Below are 20,895 nucleotides of genomic sequence, written 5' to 3' on the forward strand. Positions count from 1 at the left end.
TGATGTAGCAGCTGCAAAGTCCCACCAGTTAATCTTAGCCATTACATTTTGGTAGACACCGATTTCATTGTCCCTGATTATTCAATTTCACTCAGGGGCCGCAATTTGGATGGTCAGGATTGACCAGAATATACTGGGACGTAGAGTCACACTAAACAGTTGAAGACTCACCAGATATCAATCAACATTATCATCGTATCTGTACATGTGTATTATCTGACCGTGCCAGACAGCCACCACCAGGCAACCTACTGACCGGGTTGCAGGCGCGTGACAGGTGTCGAAAAGTCGACGCATTTGACGGTATAACCGTCAAGCATCGTGGCGTCGTGTATGTGGGCGCATTCCCTTTTCGACACCTTCAATAAAACCGGTCCCACCACCTTATACCACACACTTTAAAAATTCCTCACCAAACTCCCCTTATCCGCGGAACTAACGGCGTCAAATCCCTTGGCGCTCCGTCCTGCCACGTCATCAGTCCGGGACCAACGCCGTCAACTTTGACGAAAGTGACGCCCCAGCCTCTTCACCTGTAATCCTCAGCCTCAAACGATGAGAAAAAAGGGGGAATAATACAGTCCTGGACCGAGGATATGCATACTATACTAGGGTTCGTGAGTTTTGCAAGTTATGGTCAGGTTTCAGTCATCCAGACCATTGATCTCACATGAACCACTAAGGATGGGCCATGCCATAGTTATTTTTAAAAATCTCATCGATTTCACAGTCAAATAAGGACTGTTTATATTCTTCTCTATCTAGCCGTCTATTTGCGTTCTAATGCTGAGAGAACAGGATTCTCATGTTTGGATGATTTTTCTCGGTATGGCCCATCTGTGGTGTTAACATATGATCAACGGCCTGGATCAGTGACCAGTGGACGTCTTGTACAAGACACGAACTCGCCTAAAACAAAAACGTCTTTTTTTTTTTGCCCTTTTTTTATTTCTCGGATAATACTACGACGCAATCGGCTTTGCTCTTTTTACACGTGGCAACCTATTAGAAATCCTAAATCGACGGGCCGGAAAGGCGGATGCGATGCTTGGTGCAAGTAGCTTTCCTCGATCCTACTCCCCTCATGTGCAAACATGCCACGTGTACTATATCACTATCGTTTATAGATCGGGGCCAACAGTTTATGTACCGTGATCAGAAGTACACCTGCCCTCACTTCAGGTGGGCTAGATGGTTTTCAGAAGTTGAAAGTTAAGAAAAATGGCCTACCGTCCAAAATTAAGTTCCAGTGGTCCTAAATTGCTGCAACCCAAAGCTCTGTGGGGCTCACCATGATGTTTGGTTGGAATCCATTCTGTCCATCGTTTGTGCCAGCTCAAGATTGAATGTATGCCCAAAATATAGATGGATTCAACATTCTAGTCGGCCACACCACAGGGAACAGTGGCAATGGGAATGCCCATCATTGAAACCCTCCTGGGGCCCACCTTGATGTTTATATGCCATCCAAACCGTACAAAATTTGAATCCCAACCGGATAAGGGCAAGACCAGTATTATCCTGATCCAAGGTTCAGATGGGCCCAGTAAAGTTTCAATTGTAGACGTCTGATCCCTCACTTTACGTCGTGACGTGGCTAACTTGAGTTTTCGATCGGCCCTGTTTCGTGTCTAGCGTCCCAACATAGCTGGCTCAAATGATAGATGGAGATGATGTCACACACGCGTCACGGTGGGTCCCACATAGCTTTTCGTGTCCGGCCTGAACGGTGACGATATCTCCCCCAATTTCGGATCAGGGAACCCGCGTTCTTAGCATCTGACGTGGGGATGAATCTTTGTCGGACCCAATTGGCACACGTGTGGATAGGCTGTTAACGTGCCGGGCCTGGGTAGCTCTGGGCCCTGATTTTGAACGGTTTCGAGCCGGGCCTATTCAAAATTCTGATTTTTAGGGCCTGAGACCGGTACATTGACACCCGTACGCGTGGAGCACAAGGATACTCTCGCGAGTAGGCATGACGCAACTTGGCTAGAAACAACGGGTGAGAAATGCTATTTCCACTCAAGTACGTGTGTGTAGGACCCATGACATGGTCCAAAACGGCGAAGCTTTCTCATCTGCAACTGCGGATGGCCGTTTATCAAGTGGACCGTGCGTGTACAAAGAATCTAAAAATTATAACCAATGGTCATAATTCAACTTGCGAGTGTTTCTCACTTGAATGGTAGAATGGACTGATTTGTGGGATACAATGCTTGAACGCTATGCACTATTATATGAACGTATCTGATCCTTTATGCATCTTCCATTTTGGCATGTGTGCTGCTTTTGTTTGTGGCGCTTGAAGATCGCGCGTCTGGGATCAGTATTCTCAGAAAACTGACGCTATAACCAACCACTTGAAAATGACCAAAAACCTCACCAAATCCAGAAGGTGAGAGTGATCGACGACGCAACGATGTTTTCTATTTAAGCGATGTCCCGATTCGCGCGAATACATGTCGATAAGTGTGGTCGGGTCAAACGTGCCAATGTAGCACATGTGTACAAGATCCTATCATTCACTAGCATCCAATCGTTCGGTGGGCCACACTAGTTCGAGAAAAATGGACGGTTTAAAATAAAATTACCATGGCCTAGATCCATCATACACGGGTGGCCCACTTAACGTGTGGTCAATTTGGATTTTGAATTCTGGAAACTTTTACACAGATCCATCTGGTCCTTCATGGCCCGCTTGGGTCCCTCATCTGCCAAACTTGGACACGTGCAGCATTCGCTTCTTTTAATTAAAACACCCACGTGATTTGGCTTTTAAGGCCAAATACGGCCAAATAGAGAAATTCTCAAATGCGATTGTAAAGTGGTTCGTTTGGCAGCCCCCAAATTACCTTGGGTGGGTCCTACATAGTCCACCCACCAATCAGTTTCAATCGGATGGAATAGGAGTAATATCTGATTGGGAGGTGGTTTGCCTGCTGACCACAACACCAACCATCTGGCTGGTGTCAAAGATATGTGGGCCCACAATTATATGTATGTGTTCTATCCATGCCTTCCATGAGTTCCATTCATTTTTTTCAAGCTCATTGTATCATATGAGCTCAAAAATAAAGTAGATCCAAAGCTCTAGGTGGACCACAGTATAGGAAACAGTGGGGATTGAACTCTGATGGCCTAAAGCTTCTTTAGGCAAATAAAGCTTATATTTGTGCTTTCCCTTCATCCAAGTTTGCGCGGCATTATGATTAGGTTGGATTAAGCCTTAGCAAGGTTTCAAAGGTGATATCATTGTCCCATTGGTTATTATTATTATTATTATTATTTTTTTTTTTTTATAGGTGTGGTCCATTTGAGCTGTTGATCTGCTTTAATTTTAGGCCCATGTCCTAAAATGAGCTGGCAAAATAAATAGACGGTGTGGATAAGACACTTTCATCCCAGTGGTGCCCAAAGAGCTTTGACCCCAGTTAGCTTACTGGTGTTGTGTTGGGTTCACCAGCCAACACATGTCTATGTGATTGAGTGGTCAGCCATTCCCTCCAAGCAACCTTTAGTTTTGTGCAGCTATGGAGTGCTAATTTGATGAGTGTGGGAGCATAATATATTTCTACACATGCAGATCTGTAACAAAATAGGCATGAGACCTGAGCTTTTCAGCATATATTCACTTTTTAGATATTCTAGCCTAAACATAGGCTATGTTATTGCTTCCCCCACTCATGGAGTATCATGCATCCTTATCATCCTTTAAGTTTTATTTCAATTACTTAGGATCCGCTACATGAATCTTGTTTGGCATTGCCACTTTATCAAAATTATTTGAATATCAGTTATTAAATCTTTTCTTATCATGTCTATTCATGTCTTTTTAGGCATTTTCTTTGCCTTTCTACATCCTATGTTCTCTCCTAGCTAGTTCGGAGGTGAAGAGCAGCAAAGTTCATCATTTCATGGAGCTTGGATGCTAAGGAGATCCTCCTTTCACTTATACCAACTCATTCCTTTGAAATGGCATTTATTTAAAAATCTCTATTACATGTGATTAAATCATTTTAGTTAATTTACTATATTTTCTTATTATCTATTCGCGTTACTCACAAGTTTTTTTTTTTGATTAAATTCATTCCTAATTTCGTCGGTTCTCTCCTTGACACATTTATTTCTATATTGTCATTTGGTTTACACTCATCCTATAAGTTGTTCTAGCCTAACATTGTTTTCCCATGAAGCATGGTTAGTCTCGTAGCTATCATAAAACTTTAGGAGGCACATTTCAATATCTCCCCTATAATTCTTGAATTCTATACTAATATCCTTCTCATACTCTTTCATAGTGTCAAAATAATAGTTTGGCAATATTTAAACATTGAAAATTTGCTCCACCTAAAAGAATGAAATTGTCTAATTTTTGGGCAAATGATATAAGCATTACTTACCTCTTGAAAAGCTAGGAACTCATACACATGTTTAGTAATTTGTGTTCCCTCCGGGAGGTACCATGCTTCCATGGACTAGATCGAAGTTGTCCATTTGATAGGTAGAGGTGAATGTTATTTATTTATTTATTTAATTTTGAGAATCCTGGCCTTTTAGTTTCGGGTATAGGTGTTAAAATTAGAAGATAACGGTCGTCTGGCGTGCCTCAAATTAACTAACTAGAAGGCCAATCTATTGGATGGTTAGGATCATCCAATCAAAGGCAATATTCATTTGGTGGCCAGTCAACGTGGGAGCCTGCATGATGTGTGGTTCTGATCACATTACATGTGCCACGGTCCATGTACCTCCTTTGTGTAGGATTGTGTGGAATCAGATTGCGTACTAAGTATCCTATAGGGTATTGAGTAAACTTTGGGAGGCCTACCATGATTTATATAGTCCATCCGTTTAACAGTGTGATTTCAAAATTGAAACATATCTAAAGCTCAAGTGAACCACAACCACATGAAATAGTGTGAATTAAATGCCTACCATTAAAAAACTTCCCAGGGCCATGGAAGTTTTGGATCAACATGATATTTGTATATTTCCTTGATCTATGTCTGTGTGACAGCATGACCAGGTTGGATGATAATTAAATATCACCATGGGCCTTAAGAAGGTTTCAACTATGGGCGTCATTATCCTCACGGTTTCTTGTGATGTGTTACACTGGAACTTTGTATATGCTCCAATTTTAAGCTCATGTCCTAAAATGAGATGAGAAAACAGATGGATCATGTGGATAATATACATTCATCTACAATGAGCCTCCGTAGGGTTTACTCAGTATATGATTGCCTAATGAGTTTAGCATGCTAAGTAAACTTTATAGGGTCCACCATGATTTATATATTTTATCCACTCCGTCCATCCATTTACAAGATAATTTAAAGGCTTAAGCCAAGTTCAAGTGGACCACACCATAGAAAACAATGTATATTAAACACCTACCATTGAAAAATTCTTGGGGCACATATGTTTTGGATCAAGCTGATATTTATTTTTATCCTTCATCCATGTATGTGTGATCTCATTAGCTGTTGAATGACAAACGAACATCAATATTGGCCCTAGGAAAGTTTTAATAGTGGAAATCATTATTTCTACCGTTTGGTGTGGTGTGATCCACTTGAGCTTTGGATATTCTTGAATTTTTGGCTCAACACTTAAAATAAACTAGAAAAATGAGTGGACAACTTGAATAAACCACATGTATTTATGATGGACCAAACCGAGTTCATTGATCAGTGTGATGAAAAGCCTACTGAGGTACTCATTAATATCCAATCCGATTTCCGTAGATGCAGGAATATGCTTCTTTCACGTTCTAACCACCCAAATGTATCATTTGGCAATCTGAAATTTGAAAAGTACTTGAGAATTCAATTTCAGGAATTGATTTCCTGAGTATTTCTTCTGTCAGTTATGTTTGGGAATTGAAGTAATACGCTTTTGATATCTTCCCAAGCAAGTAAACACATGCACTTTACACATCCGAACGAAAACTAACATGTGCGCTTCCTTCCGTGGAAGGACGCAGACAGAACATCTCTGCACGAGTAAAATCGGAAACCACATAAAAATAGGATCTTGCCATATTACATATTTCGATTATCAATTTTGAAAAAAATAAAATAAAATAAAATCTTGAAAGGAATTAAAGTGCTCAGAGCATTGACTTACTGGCACACAAGGTTTGTCCCCTTCATCCAAAACCTTACACATGATACACGTGGGCAAATACCAGGACTGTTCATCTGGTGGGGTCCACTATGACGGGCCCATAGCTTAAATTGAGCCATCCGGCGCCTAGAAATGGGTACTAAATGATAAAAATAAATCAAATTACACGTTCAATGGAAAGATCCTGCTAAAGTAATGGTTAGGATTGTCCTGTTGGACGGCTTACTGTTGAGCGGTGGGCCCAACAAGATGGGCTACCTGATGAACTGTCCTGATCTCATCGAAGTGTCATGCACATGTATTGGATCAAATGCATTTTGTGTCCGCCAGTTATACAAATGTGTGGTTCTAATTGAAATGTTCACTGTATATAGCTGAATTTTAGCCGGTCGCTTGTCAAGGGCATTTATGTCTAAACACCATTTTTCTCTGGAAGATTGAGCATATTCAGTAAACTCTGTGGGGCCCACCTTGGATGTATGTGTCTTATCAACACCGTCCATCTGTTTCTCCTTATCATATTACACTGCAGGTACAGAAATTGAAGCATATTCATAGCTTAAGTGGACCACATTACGGGAAAGAGTTGGGATAATGATGTCAGCCGATGAAACCTTCTTAGTGCCCATGGTGATGTTTATTTGTCATCCAACCTGTTTATAATGTCACACAGACCTGGATGAAGGTAAATGAAAATATCAGCATAATATAAGACTTCTATGGCCTTCAAAAAACTTTCAACAGTAAGCGTTCAATTCACACTGCTTCTGATGGTATGACCTACTTGGGCTTTGGATATGCTTCAATTTTGGACCTATATCATAAAATGATTTGATAAAATGTATGAACAAATTGGATATAACAGGATATATATCACATCGGCCGTATAAAGTTTAAGGGGTGCCATATATTGAATCTTGGGCTTCCAATAATACTAGAGTTAAAATTTCATCATTTTCAGCAAAGTATATATTTGGACAAGCTTCTTATCATCATTGTGTCAAACATAATATAGGTACACTAGTTAGAGATATTAAAATTGATTTAGTAATTAAATTCAAACCTTGCAGGTGCTTTTGTAATTTGGAGGGGATTCTAAATTAAGGTGCCAAACATAACACGCGGATTCCAAATCTAAGAGGTTTCAAATCAAGGGGGTTCTCTAAGGGGTTCCAAATCTAGCTCCCAAACATGCCCTCATGGGTCCAGGCCATTGGTATGGATTAAAGAAAAATTACAGCCGATCTTAGTCATAAGGGACAAAAAATGGGCGGCTAAAAATATCGAGCAGAAGAATAGATAATGGTCCACATTCAGTGGGCAGTGATCATATCTGGTCTGACGGATTGGATTATCAAATCACAGCAATTCGAGGACACGGATTGTCGCTATTTGGCACACCAAATCAACGGTGTAGATTTCTTTATTATGTGCAAATGTACGGTCGAGGTTTGCAGATAGACCGTCTTGGATGTGGGATGCCATTTTGGAGCAACCCCATCCAGTGGGACCCACTTGAATTTTTGATTTGACAATAAATTGAGGACTTGTGCGGTCACGCCCGCAGATGGAAGTAACCAATGGTCTAAAACGCTGCCAATGGTATTTACATATGTTTGGCCCACCCAATACGTGGCTCAGATAGTCAGATGTCCTACGCAGTTGCCAGGTTGGCGCATGTGATGGCGTGCGGATTGCTGCATGTGGACTTACAAACTTCCTTTCTCAGCTGGGTATGCGCTCGGTAGTACCAGGAAGAAGTGGGGCCCCCGAACAAAAAGCGTAGAGCGGTAGAGGGAAAATCCAGGTGGGCCAGAGCACGGGGATAAGTTGTGAGGGGATGCTCACCGTTGAATTACGTTGGGGCCTACCGTGTTGGTTATGCAGAATCCTGGCCGTCCAATCCTTCATCTGCGATGAATGAAAGCAGTGTAAATCATCTGCGTCCCATCACCCCTCGTGCCCTGTGCTGTGGCCCACCAGAGTTTTGGATCGAGCTGATGTTCGGATCCTAAGGGGTCACTTGACCAACGGTCTGATCAACGCGCGTGATCCCACGTGACGGGGATCGAGGGCCTATAATTCCTCATTCGCCTCGTTCTCTACACAAGATCTTATATAAATTGTTATCGGTGATCCGTTAGCCATATATTAAAAGGACAAATACTCTAGTGCTCTCAAGAGCACTATAAGTTATAGTGCTCCTAATTGCATGGGTTCACTTCGACAATCCTTTCAGTCAATCTGAACTGTCCATTTAGTGCAGAACACATTTTTGTAGGTATCAAACAACAATATTAATAATTGAATGATCCAATCCATCTTTTATTTATCCTTATTTTTCACACCCATCCGTCTTTGAAGCGATGGATGAGATGGTTACAATTGCCTATCAAATCTAATTATTTAGAATCATAACCAATCCATGGAATAACCTAACAAATAGATGGATCAAATTTTTTATTGGACCTACTTTGTGTAAATTATCATGACCGTCTATATTAAAGACAATTGATAAAATGGTTCATATTTATCATATCAATGTGATGTTTGTAATGTAGCGGATGAAATATTTTCTGAATCCAATGAACAGTCTAGATCATCGCATTGGACAGTCTAAACGTTCAAATACAATTAGGAGTACTATAACTTATAGTGCTCTGACAGCACTGGAGCATCTCTCTGTTAAAAAAATAATGATATATATATATTTTAAATCTAACAGAGGAGTTATATGATACTCAGGCTGCGTCTAACGCTTGATACACCTGCACTCGGGAATTGTACACTTGGCATACATTTTCTGACCTTAAACCGGTTAAATTGTGGTATCCACTTTCTATATGTTACAATCCGGAAATCGTTTTAATTGAATTATCCTACTCTCTGATTCTTCGAAACTTTCTTGCGAATTCTGGACCGTCAGATAATTTTCATTCTTAACCGTCCATTGAATGTCCACCAACCCAATCGTCAGATAACCAAATAATTGTAATTTTTGGTTCATTATGCATCTAAGCTGGGAAATATAATTTGGTCAGTCTTACTTAATCATATGCCACGTATGCAGTTTCTAAGTAAATTTTAAATGCCTGTGTATCATCCATCACATTCCGCCGGAGTATGAAAGTTTTATCTTATATTATCACATTAACCATTTATTAAGTAAAGCAACCTTAAAATATATTACTCTGCATCGTACCACTGCAATTTTGATACGCTTGCAAACATAAATTGTACACGTGGCACACATCTACCAGAACTTAGACCGTCCACATCATCTGCCTGAAATAAATGGCTTGTAACTCAAAAAATCCATTGGTCATGTGATGAAATCGGGATGATCCATGTACATCTAATGGACGGCTGAAATGAAAAGTACGGTTCAAATTGTATAAACAAACGTGTATTGATCCAAGGTTAGAATGGTTTGATCAATCTGATTCAGAGAATATGATCCATCTGCAATGGGTCCCAATTGGAGCTGCTTAATTTAGTGTATGTATAAGCCATTTCTACAAGTGTTCGGTGCATGCGTATGGAGCCCCACACTCCGGTCGAGTAGCAAATAACTCATCTATATAACGACTTTGCATTAGATACACGTACTGTCACATCATCGATCAGAACTGTCCATTTAGTGGCCCTCCAAACTCGAATTGCCAGATGAGTGCCACGGTTGCCTGCCAAATGCAGCCATTTGAATGCCGATTGTGTCTTGCAGGGGCTCTGTGAGGCCCACCGTAATATATGTGGTTTATCCCGGTCATCTATCCATTTTAATTTTTAATATAATTTTTTAGGGCATGAGCCCAAAAAGGAGATAGACACAGGGCTCAAGTGGGCCACACCACACCACGAGAAATAGATGTGATAATGAATGTCACCGTTGCGACTTTCCTGTTGCTCTCGGACTAAGATAGGGGAAAACACATAAAGCTCTACGCGAGTCAAGTTAACTTGGTTAGCTAGCTGGACTCGCATGGATTCGAAGTCTGATTCAGAAAGGGCTGAGATGGTTTTTTAAGTTTGAAAAAATTATGGATTGAGCTTGAACTTGTCCGGGCTTGGCTTGACTTGGATGAAACCTCAATTCAAAATGACTCAGATCAAAACAGCTTGGTAGCCCGATTATCTTGTTATTAATATTGTTCGCCGAGTATTTGATGAAATAACTCAAAGAAGTGTGGTTTCAAGGTGTATACATCCTCCACGGGGTTAGTTCCTGGCGAGGAAGGAAAGAATACAAAACAAATTATTAAAAAAAAAAAACCTTTATATCATAAAATATTTCTCATATTTTGATTTTGATTTTGCTTATGAAGTGTTGATGAAATACCTGTGAAGAATCGTTGTTGTTGTTGCTATTATTATTATTACTATTATTAATTTTTAACACACCCCACACACTTACACTAGTGGAATTTCACCACATATGGATACTCGTTGAAACTCCTGAGATTATTATTTTACATCCTATGAAAAATTAAAAATATATTTTGTATTTGAGAAAATATTGTACATGACTGGACTAACCTGAGCTATCGGTGAATCGAGCTGCGCTGGCCAGATAGGATCAAGGACTGAACCAATCCGAGTTCAAACTGGAGTTAGCTACTGGTTGAGTTGAGGTAAGCTGTGCCAAGCTGGCACGTACAACTCTAAAAACATATATATTAGCTTATAAAAAATCCTGCAGCTCCTATGAAGTTTTCAATGGTGGACATTCAATCCCCACTGTGATCCAGTTGAAACTTTGTTCGGCCTATTTTTGAGCTCAAGCCTAAAATCTTCGTAAAAGAATAAATGTACAGCATCCATAAAAAACGTCCATCACGGTGGGCCCCACAGATCTCCTCCATGGACTGAATTCGTCCAAACGGGAACCAGGATGCAATCTGCGTCCATCCCATGTTACTGGGTTCAGGTAGTCTATTAGGTGGGTCCCAACTCGTGGCCTTCAGTGAGGCTGATTCGTCCGTACATTTTGTCTGAAAGTTGATATATTGGTCCACCTTTAGATTTGCCCACTTTTCACGGACTCGTGGTTCGTTCGATGGTTTCCCAATTTTCCACCAACGTTACATACATGCATTGTGGGGCCCACCTGATGAATTCATGGAACTTCTATATCCTCATCATTTCAGGCCAATAGATATGGGCCGTTGGATATATTTTTCCAGCTAGTTATTGATCAAACAACCATCAATCGAAGGACAATGATCATCCGATCATTATAAGTTTATGGGCTTATGATGGATCCATTCTATAAATAATATTCAATGATCGTAAGAGGACTATAAGTCGGCCCCACAAATGAATAACCACCAAAACAAGATAAGAAGCATTTGTATTGGATCTCTCTTTTATTTTCTCTCTCTATCTCTCAGAAATTCCTTTTTATAGTAAATTACTCATTTTCTATCCTATGTCCCAACCCGAAACTTTCGCTATTTCTCCCATGTTTTCCAAACCCATGAGGTCTTCTAATCCAATGTCCACCGCACGATTCAACTTCCCTTCACGTGGCGCATATCCAACGGATGGTAGACGGTGAATGGATTACCCGAAGGGAGGAACCGGTCTAGGTAGTTTTCTCCACGGGCTGCAGCCCGTGGACGGCTAGCCTTTTACCGGCTAGTCGGGTCACAGGGGTCAAAGGTATAAGAGCGGGGGTTTAAGCCAAAGGGAGTGGTTTTCAGAGGGTTTTGGCGATCGGAGGGGGAGAGATAGTGGCAGAGATTGCATGAAGTCAATCGATTTTTACCGGCAATTCTCCGATCTGACGTCGGCCGGAATTCAAACGGAATCGGCCGGAATTTGTGCGTTTTCAGGCGACGATCTCGCCGGAACACGAGAATCTCGACTAGAATTGGTTATCTGGAGGTGAGTCGATTGAATTCCTCTTCGTTTCGTGCTTTTATTCTCTGGTGATTTTCCGATCTCATCGATGATGGAATTCGAGCGGAGTTGATCGGAATTTCTGTGTTTTTGAGGGGGAACGATCTTCCGGAAATTAATTTTTTGAAGAAAAATCGCTCTTTTCAAGCAATTTCAACGAATTCCTCTTCTTTGGGCCTTCTGATCCTTTGGTCGACGGAATTTGAGCGAAATCTGACAGATATTCTGTTTTTTTTTTTTTTTTTTTTTTTTTTTTTTCTTGTTAACGATCTGGCTGAAAAATGGAAAATTTGGATCGGATTCCCCGTTCTTTTACTCTTTTTTTTCCTTAAATTTTTTTTTAAAAAATTTAGCTAGGGTTTTGTTGTGGAATGGTTTTTTTTTTTGTTTCCTGGTTTATGGTTCGCTTCTTCGCTTTTTTATTCCGGTTTTACAATTGGCGATTTTTCGGAATTTCGTTTCATTGTTTATTTTGCTCGCGTTTAATTGATCTGAATTGTAGATTTTTTTATTTTTTCTTTGCTGGGGTTTTGTTATTGAATCGGATTTTTTTGGATTATAATATCATATCGTTTTTTTTTTTTTTTTTCTGAATTTCATGGCATTTATTAACTTGCTGAAAATTGTGATATTTTGTTTTGAATTTCTTTTTCTTGCATCGGGTTTTATTTCCTCGGGGTTTCGATCTGAGGGTTCGTTGGGATTTCCCTGTTTTCCTAAGGATTTACGTTTTTTCTGTTAAAATTTTGATTTTTTCCATGAAAACTCTTGAATTGGAAAGACAATTAAGATCCGGTCATCATTTCAGAGGGTTATCTTAATCGATCTCTGATTTAAGGAACTTTGGGAAATTTTGTGAAAATTCCTGTATGCATCCGTGTGATAGTTTTCTCTAGATTTGTTAGAATTCTATTGTTTCTTACGTATGTAGAGGGTTTTGTGGATTTTTTTTTTTAATTTTTGAATTGTTTGTCTGATGAAAGAAAGAAAAAATCTTTTTATTTCCTGTGTTTGCAGAAAATATTGGAAAGATGCCTGAGATTGGAAGGGGTGGTTTTTCGTCATTGATGAGCTAACAGGGTTAAGAAGAGTTGTTCAAATGTAAGATACTTAGATCATAAATTATTATTATTTTTCCCTGATAAGGTCATTTCCTGTCTGAGGTCTTGTGGGTTTTGGTTTTAAGGGTTTATCAATCGCTGATAAGTGCGCAATCATCTCTGCTATCGTATTGAGATTTACATTTTCTTCTCAATCTATCTCAGTGATTTTATTTTTAATTTTCCAGAATAATGTTCATGTTTTTCTCTTCCACCCGCGATCTTTGTTAAATTTTCATCTACTTTATCTTTATCTGGCAGATTTTAGCTAGAAGAAACCACTAGAATTGGGTTTTGTTACCCTTTTAAAGTTTTGGGTTTATCAAAAGGGGAATAAAATCTGTGTGCAGCTCACATATTCTATGATCTTGTGCTCTGCACCGAAATTGGATACACGGCACATCAGTCTATGGTCCATGCGATTCATCTGGTCGGCCCCACCATGAATGGTCCATGTTAGAAAGGTTCACTGGTTAGACAATCTTAGCCATCTGATTGGTGACTGATAAATGACGGTGGTAATGAACATTGACAGTGGCCAGCCATTATTAGCTAGGATCGTCCTGTCTGCATGATTTTTGGACAATGGCCAATAGTCAAGGGGTCCCATCCCATGAATGGTCTGGATCACTGCACCTTTTTTAACATTTCCCTTTTTTTGCAGCAGATATAAAATCTTGATGCTGAGAATACGTTAGGAATGCACTTGTCAACTCAAAATTGGCATCAATAATCTTGGATCTGCTTTTAAAATAATTACTGCAGAATACGGACTGATATATTTATTGAAGTTCAGCAAGTTGAGCTGGTAAATGAGGTTGTGAAAAGTAATATATTTTCAATAATTGGTTTTGAGTAATATATTCATTGATTTTGGGAGATTTTAATGGCAGTTAATTGCATAAACAATAGTATAGATTATGACAATGAACGAGTCTCACTCACTCTCTCTCTCTCTCTCTCTCTCTCTCTCTCTCTGTTGAAGGAATTAATTACTGTCTCTTTCTCATGCGATTCTTTTGTATTTCAATTCTCTGAGATCTTGGAATCCATAAATGATGGCATTCATGCTGCCTTTTGAGTTCCCTGATTATGCTCCAGTTATTTTCAGGTTGTCATGGAGTATCTTTAAAGCTTTATTGTATGGTTGGGAATGCTTTTTTATTGGATGCAGTTGTAAGCAGAAGGTTCTGAATCATGGCATTTCTCACAGCTGCTGCATCAAAGGGTTTTGTTCTTGGGATCTGCTAGTTCAAGTGATGGATCAGCATACGTGTTCACTATGTTGAACTATTTCTGGATTGAGGACTGTGAATGCATCTAATGATGCTTTTTCTTTGTGCTTTCTGAGTTATTCTTTCTGGTATGAGTCTCTGAGATATGGTGTTGCAGAAGAGGTTAGACTACGGATTTAATGGCTACCAGGTGCCTGCCATGCCCCGAGCTTCAAGATCAGCAAGGGTAAATATTTACCACCATTTCAAATTCCAAATCATCCTGTTTCTTCGTTTGGTCACAGAACTTTATTCTAAAGTTTTACTAATTGACTATTAGGGAAAGCGTTCGTTTGGAAAGAAAGTTGAGGACAATCGGATGTGTGCATTTGACTTACTGGCTACCGTAGCCGGCAATTTGTTACTAGAAAAAGAGAGTTCTCCGGTTGCTTGCCACGTGACTTCTCAGTTTGCTGGAGGGGAGGATAATATCAAACAGGAACAACACAACGAAGGGAAACCATTTAAACAAGGCCCATGTGATCATCCTTGCAATCAGGGAAGCTGTGATGAGAGTGGATTTTACCCAAAAGTAACCTTGCGAAGGCATTCTGAAAACTATGCTTTAAAGGAACACTCCCATGTTCAAGATGATCTGACCCTGGGACCCACTTCTATGATAACAAAGTCTGAGAGATCAGAGAAACTCTCTTGTGCTGAGGAGTCACCGATTGGCAATAGCAGCAATGGATTTGAAAACTTTCCGGGCACTGTCCATGGAAAATGTCATGCTGAGAGAGGCTCCCTTAACTGCGCGGAATCTCATGATCACAAAGTGGGGGATGAAATCGAGAGAAATTTGGAAGCCGAGCATCAAAGGATTGGAAATGTGAAAAATGGAATTGTGCTAGATGTGTGCAGTACGGAGGATCCAATGGAAATGGATACTAAACCTCCTGCATTAGTTAGTTCAGACAGTAGCATTGAGGTGCCTTTGTGTGGGAACCACATTCTCAGTGGGTCACTCCCTAGGCATCAAGATAACTTGAAAGTAGTTAATAGAGATGATGACGAAAACTCTTCTGGGTGCACTCAACCCAGCCCCATATCCTTAAAGGCCTTCAGGCCACCTCGCCTTGGAGACAGGAGGATAAGGAAGCTGCTGGCATCCAAATACTGGAAAGTTGCTCCGACATTGTTCAAGGATGAGGAACTTTCTAATTCTGGTATGCTGATTTTTCTGAGTTTAACAATATTAGTTACCATAGTCATTGTTGTTCATTATATTGGAGGTATTTGAACTTTAGATGCATAATGAATCAGTCTTGCATCGGATTCCATCTGAATGATATGCTAGATTTATTGACTATTCCAATGGACGCTGTTATCAGATTCAGAAACGAACACTGTTTTCCGTAGTAGGAAAATATGTTACACACGCCAAAGGACCCAGAGGTGTTCTCCATTCAAAAAGAGGAAGTTGGTTGAGCAAAGCTCAGTATCGACTTCAGATGGGGGGATTAGTAGTGAAGGCGTTTCTAATTCACCTGCAAAGGCTATTAAAGGAGAAGCCAATGGTTCAACTGCTAGTTTGCATGGAGGTCTGTTTTCCATTCATTACCTGTTCATTCTCTCTTCTTTTTCAGTGTCTCATTTAGCTTGCTAAAGATAGCTGGCTTTTTTTGTGCAGCAAGTGGGGCATCTTCACCAGTGCCAGCTCAAAAACCATCCTTTGGACCTGAGGATTCACATGGTAGGATAGCACCTTAGATAGAACGATGAATATTAAAATCTTTGACTTGGTGTTTCAGTTCATATCGTTTGGGTTCTGACATCTGAGGTTCTTAGAAGCTCTGTCTTTCCTCTGCACAGTGAAGCTCAGCATCAAGTCCTTCAGGGTACCAGAGCTCTTCATTGAGATTCCTGAAACTGCAACTGTTGGGTCACTGAAGGTATGCAAAACCTTGTTCAATTTGCAAAATCTTGTACAGATATTGCCAAAACATGTTGTTGATGAATCACTGGTTTTCTATGTTGGTTGTGCCATATTTGTTTTTGCAGAGGACAGTTATGGAGGCTGTGACTGCTATACTTGGTGGCGGACTACGAGTCGGTGTTCTTCTTCAGGGGAAGAAGGTTAGAGATGACAGCAAGACTTTGCTTCAGACTGGAATTTCTCATGATGATAAGCTGGATGGTTTGGGTTTTACACTGGAGCCAAATACTTCGCATGCCCCACCGCCTCTATGCTGTGAAGATCCTCACCTTCTACTTCCTTGTGATGCTACTCAACCACTAACCAGGTAAGATATTTACCGTGTGTCTAGTAGCTACCATATACTGTAGTAAGCTTGTAGAAACTGCTGTGAATTTCAAAACAGTTCAATGGAGGGGAGAGGCCTCATTTGGAGATGGGTTCACTCACCTCCTGCATCTTAATTGTATGCATGGAAAACTTCTAGAACAATCGGAACCATCGACTGCTGGGCCATGTCTAGAAGGGTTTAGAACTGAATAATTGCAGAAAATTTTCTGTCCCGTCATATTAATGTCCTGATAATTGACGGCTTTGATGAAGTTGAGCAAACGTGAACAATGGTCCACTTTCAATGGGCGCAAATTACACTGGTTGGATGGCTATGATTGTCGGTCAAATGACCTTGGTGGAGCAGATCTGTTAGGTTCTGATTGCCCTAGATGTTTTCAGCTGAGATGCTGGAGACGAGTGATCCACCATCTCCAATTAGGCCTGCAATTCTCCCTAAGCTATACTCATAAAAACAGACATTACTCTTATCTTTTGAAACAAATTTTTTAGTGATCTTTGATCATTTAGCTGTTCTTGAGCTTTGCTTCAATTCACTTCATGTCAATCTATTGTTAGGTCTCCAGCAGTTCCTGCTCTGGATCAAGGTGTGCCTGATGTCCCTTCAAAGCCTCAGCTAACGAATTTGGGTAACTGCATCGAAAGCGACCACGATTCGGTTCCCTCTCCTGCTGACATGTCATTGGAGAAAACAATGCCTGATTCCAGAGCTTTGGTTGCCATTCCCTCCATGAGCGTGGAGGCACTGGCCGTAGTCCCCCTGCACCGGAAATCAAGGCGTTCTGAGCTTGTTCAGCGCCGGATTAGGAGACCATTTTCTGTCACTGAAGTTGAAGCACTTGTGCAGGCTGTTGAGAAACTTGGAACTGGAAGGTTTGTAATATCCATGAGCCTCCATTTCTTTCTTTTTCACCATCAAGTCTCTGTTTTGATGCACATGTGAACTGAGTTGTGAATATTTAAGGGGAAATGATAGAAATTTAGTGATTTCAAGCGTTCATATTGAGTTCCTAACCCCCAAATTGTGGTTATTTTTGTTTTGAGTTACTTGGAATGAACATAGCTGCGATTTGGAGCCCAGTCCCTTTATATGAATGCGAGGAACGGAAATTACAAACTAGATTTCTCTACTTAATTTTTCGGGTAATTGCATTTCAATTCAATAGTGCATAATCCAAACTAGGGGCAAATCGTACTTGTGTATGGGGGTTTAATAAACTTAATGTTTTCTGTTCCATTGCATTCCACGACATCAATTTCAGTTAATTGTACTGTATGTCTCATACCCTTATCTTTTGTGCTATGTTTTTGAAGTTAAGAGGGAGTTTCTGCAATGTTCTTTATTCATTGGCCTTGATCTTGTTCTTTAGGTGGCGTGATGTTAAGCTTCGTGCTTTTGAAAATGCAAAGCATCGAACGTATGTCGACTTGAAGGTATGTGGTTTGCTTTTATCTTCTTTTTTGGGTTTTTCTCCGTCTTTCCATTTTCTATGTGCTTTGAATGATCCAGTGGAAGCACCCCATAAGTTGGCTGCAGAAGTGGGCCCTACTTTGAGCCTGCATCCCATCATTTTTTGGGCGCTACCCGCTACCTTGATTTCCTAGGATCATGCCCATTAACTCGTGCAGCTCGCTCAGCTGCTGTATTTACAGTTATGCAACAGTTGTGATTGTCAGGCCTCTTAAATGTTTTCAGTTGATTACTACCGATGAAGTGTCCTATACATTTTGTGAGTCAGCTTGGATTTCCAAAACCTTTCTACTTCTGTAAACATGATCAGAATCAGAGATCTTTCTGAATTCCATCTACAAATAGAAATTCCTCTTGCTCTGGATTCAACTGAAAAAATATGCCGTTCTGGTTTTTGTTGGGTATTTCGGCAATTTAAGGAGTTGCGTCTGTTCTAAGGATTCTGTTCTCCCACCTAACAGATAACTAGTGCGCTTTTTTCTTAAGGTTGTCATGTCGGTCTCTTTGATAAGGGTAGGTTTTTATGTCCCTTTACTGGTACAAAGGTTAGCCGACATTGCACAGGAAATTTAATTTCATGGAATGACTGTTATACCCTTTGAAAAAAGACTAAAATACTTGTCTGTTTCCCTTGGTAGATAGAAAGCCTGGGAAGTAAATGATAAAAGATCAGTCTCCCTCTGATCCTAGTATAGACTGCCAAGGTGCATGGGCCAAAACCTCACCTCCAACGTAGTTTCTCCACCTCCTTCCACAAGTGAATCAACTCCCCTATCCCACCATTTCTCACTTTATATGGACTTTCCAGTGGGCTTCATGGTGAGTGGGCCACATGCCAACTATCACAACAGATCAGATGATTTGAAGTAAATGAGCAGTTAAAAGAGAAATTACTTGTGGATACATTGAGTGGGCAAAGGTCGTCCAGTTGGTTGGTTTGGATTATCCCGTCAGTTGGATTTTTTGTCCTCGAGCTATGGCCCACTGCATTAGCAGTCCACATCATGTGCAAGGGGAGGTGTAAATAAGAAAAGAAAAGGAAAGACGCCTTTGCCTTTAGCACATGATCTTCTTGTCTGCTACTTAAAATGGCTGAAGCCATGGGCTCCACCTGTTATCATTTTGATACTTGTGGTCCCATTTTTTCAGCCAATCAGAGCCAACAAGCCTTCCTTCAGTCTCAGTAGATTGACTGCCATCCCTTATGACAGAGCCAGAAGAACTGGAACAAGATAGATCCTTCTCTCTACTTAACCAGGGGCACGGCAAGATACCAGTTGGGACCATAGACTATCGAGCTCCTGTTCTGTTTCCCAGCGCTGATTGTATAAATCAGTTGGCTGTTGCTTTTAAACCATTTTGCATCCACATTAGGAGACGTGGATGGTCCTGATTTATTGACATGCCATGTCTGTGTTGGATAGGACTTACTATGCTGGTTCCATCACTGATTCATTACCATTCCATGACTGGAATTTCGGGACGTAGCTTTTTCGTGCAACGTGGGTATGTAGGCTGGGAAGCTAAAGATAACGTAGCCTATCATTTTCTAACATAAAAATCTCGTCTCTTATGTTTCTCTCCTCTTTTCCCAGCTTTTTATATATAAAGATTTCATTCTTTATTTTTATTTTTATTTTTTTCCATGTTTGGGGGTTCGCAGGATAAATGGAAGACGCTGGTGCACACGGCAAGGATATCACCACAGCAAAGGAGGGGAGAGCCGGTCCCACAGGAGCTGTTGGACAGGGTCCTGTCGGCCCATGCCTACTGGGCCCAGCATCAAGCCAAGCAGCAGCTCAAACAACAACAACTACAACAACAGGCAGACTCTTCTTGCCTCCTCTGATTCAAAAAGGAGAGAGGAAGAGAACCTGTGGTGACTGATGACTGTTGAAATTGTAAAAAAGGAGAGAAAAAAAAAAAGAACGAAAAAAAAGGTAGAAAATTCTATGTAATATTTCACCATGATTCTTAAGCCGGATTTCCCTCTCTCCGTCAATTGCAAAGGAGAGGCACGGCTCTTGTAAATGACCCAATCGAATAAGATCATGTGGATGTAATTCGTGTGGTGGTTCTCATCATCGATCCCATTCTTTTTAATTGATGAAATTCAGGAAAGAAAATGAATTGTTTGTTGGTCTTTGATTTGACGGTTGGATTTTCAGTCATGAACCTTGGATTGGACTTACCCGATCAAAGGGCTGAAAACAATCAACGGGTTGGATCAATGTGTCATATGATCAGATCGGCAATGTTTGGTTTTGCAGAGTTGTCTGTTGTCTAATGTCTAAAATTTGTTTATAATAGAGTCTCTTGATGTTATCGACGGACTACTTAATTCCATCGAGTAGGTGTCGATACTATCAAAAATTCCATCGAGCAGGTGTCGATGCTATCAAAAAATGCTCAATTTTATTGAAAAAATTTGGAACAATCTTTGTTGATTGCTGGACAGTTTTTGAGGTTGTTACTCGATGGCATCGAAGGTTCTTTGATGTCATCAACTGGTCCTCGATGGTTGTTAATGTTATCGAAGGTCTCATCGAATGTGTGTGTAGAACTGTGTAAATGTGTAATTTGTTTTTTATTTTGGTTATGGTAGTATATATATCGGGTGTAATCGAGACTAGGACAAGGATTATAGTTATTTAAATGTGCTTAAGAATTTGAAAGAGTTTTCAAAGACAAAGGTCAGGCTTTTCTCTCGTGGCTTTAATCAGTTAGGTTCTATCTCTTGCAACTTTGTAT

General features: G+C 40.4%; 1 protein-coding gene across 8 annotated transcripts; it reads left to right on the forward strand.

The window, feature by feature from the left end:
• The first annotated feature begins 11,627 nt into the window (after positions 1-11,627).
• Positions 11,628-20,247, forward strand: LOC131243756 (telomere repeat-binding protein 2-like). 8 transcript variants are annotated; one of them, XR_009170187.1, is made up of 12 exons: positions 11,628-12,018; positions 13,051-13,134; positions 14,245-14,594; positions 14,688-15,573; positions 15,739-15,948; positions 16,038-16,100; positions 16,196-16,299; positions 16,409-16,650; positions 17,232-17,546; positions 17,737-17,816; positions 18,044-18,107; positions 19,808-19,857. XR_009170187.1 is itself a non-coding variant. In XM_058243307.1 (11 exons), exons 3-11 carry the CDS (start codon positions 14,514-14,516, stop codon positions 19,991-19,993), a joined length of 2,151 nt encoding a protein of 716 aa, XP_058099290.1. In that variant the 5' UTR covers positions 11,637-12,018; positions 13,051-13,134; positions 14,235-14,513; the 3' UTR covers positions 19,994-20,247. The 8 variants fall into 8 exon arrangements, 6 of the variants coding, with proteins under 6 accessions (XP_058099294.1, XP_058099290.1, XP_058099289.1 ...); XR_009170186.1 differs by lacking the exon at positions 17,737-17,816 and adding an exon at positions 19,569-19,650 and having other exon boundaries at positions 11,629-12,018; positions 19,808-19,936; XM_058243307.1 differs by lacking the exon at positions 17,737-17,816 and having other exon boundaries at positions 11,637-12,018; positions 14,235-14,594; positions 19,808-20,247.
• The last annotated feature ends 648 nt before the right edge of the window (positions 20,248-20,895 follow it).

Source organism: Magnolia sinica, chromosome 4 (genome assembly GCF_029962835.1).
Source record: "Magnolia sinica isolate HGM2019 chromosome 4, MsV1, whole genome shotgun sequence".
In the NCBI taxonomy this organism is placed as follows: Eukaryota; Viridiplantae; Streptophyta; class Magnoliopsida; order Magnoliales; family Magnoliaceae; genus Magnolia; species Magnolia sinica.

Coding starts and splice junctions, on each gene's coding strand:
- LOC131243756 (XM_058243307.1), top strand. CDS start 14,514: ATGGTGTTGCAGAAGAGGTTAGACTACGGATTTAATGGCTACCAGGTG. Junction 15,574..15,738: donor TGAGGAACTTTCTAATTCTG/GTATGCTGATTT, acceptor CGCTGTTATCAG/ATTCAGAAACGAACACTGTT. Junction 16,651..17,231: donor GCTACTCAACCACTAACCAG/GTAAGATATTTA, acceptor ATCTATTGTTAG/GTCTCCAGCAGTTCCTGCTC.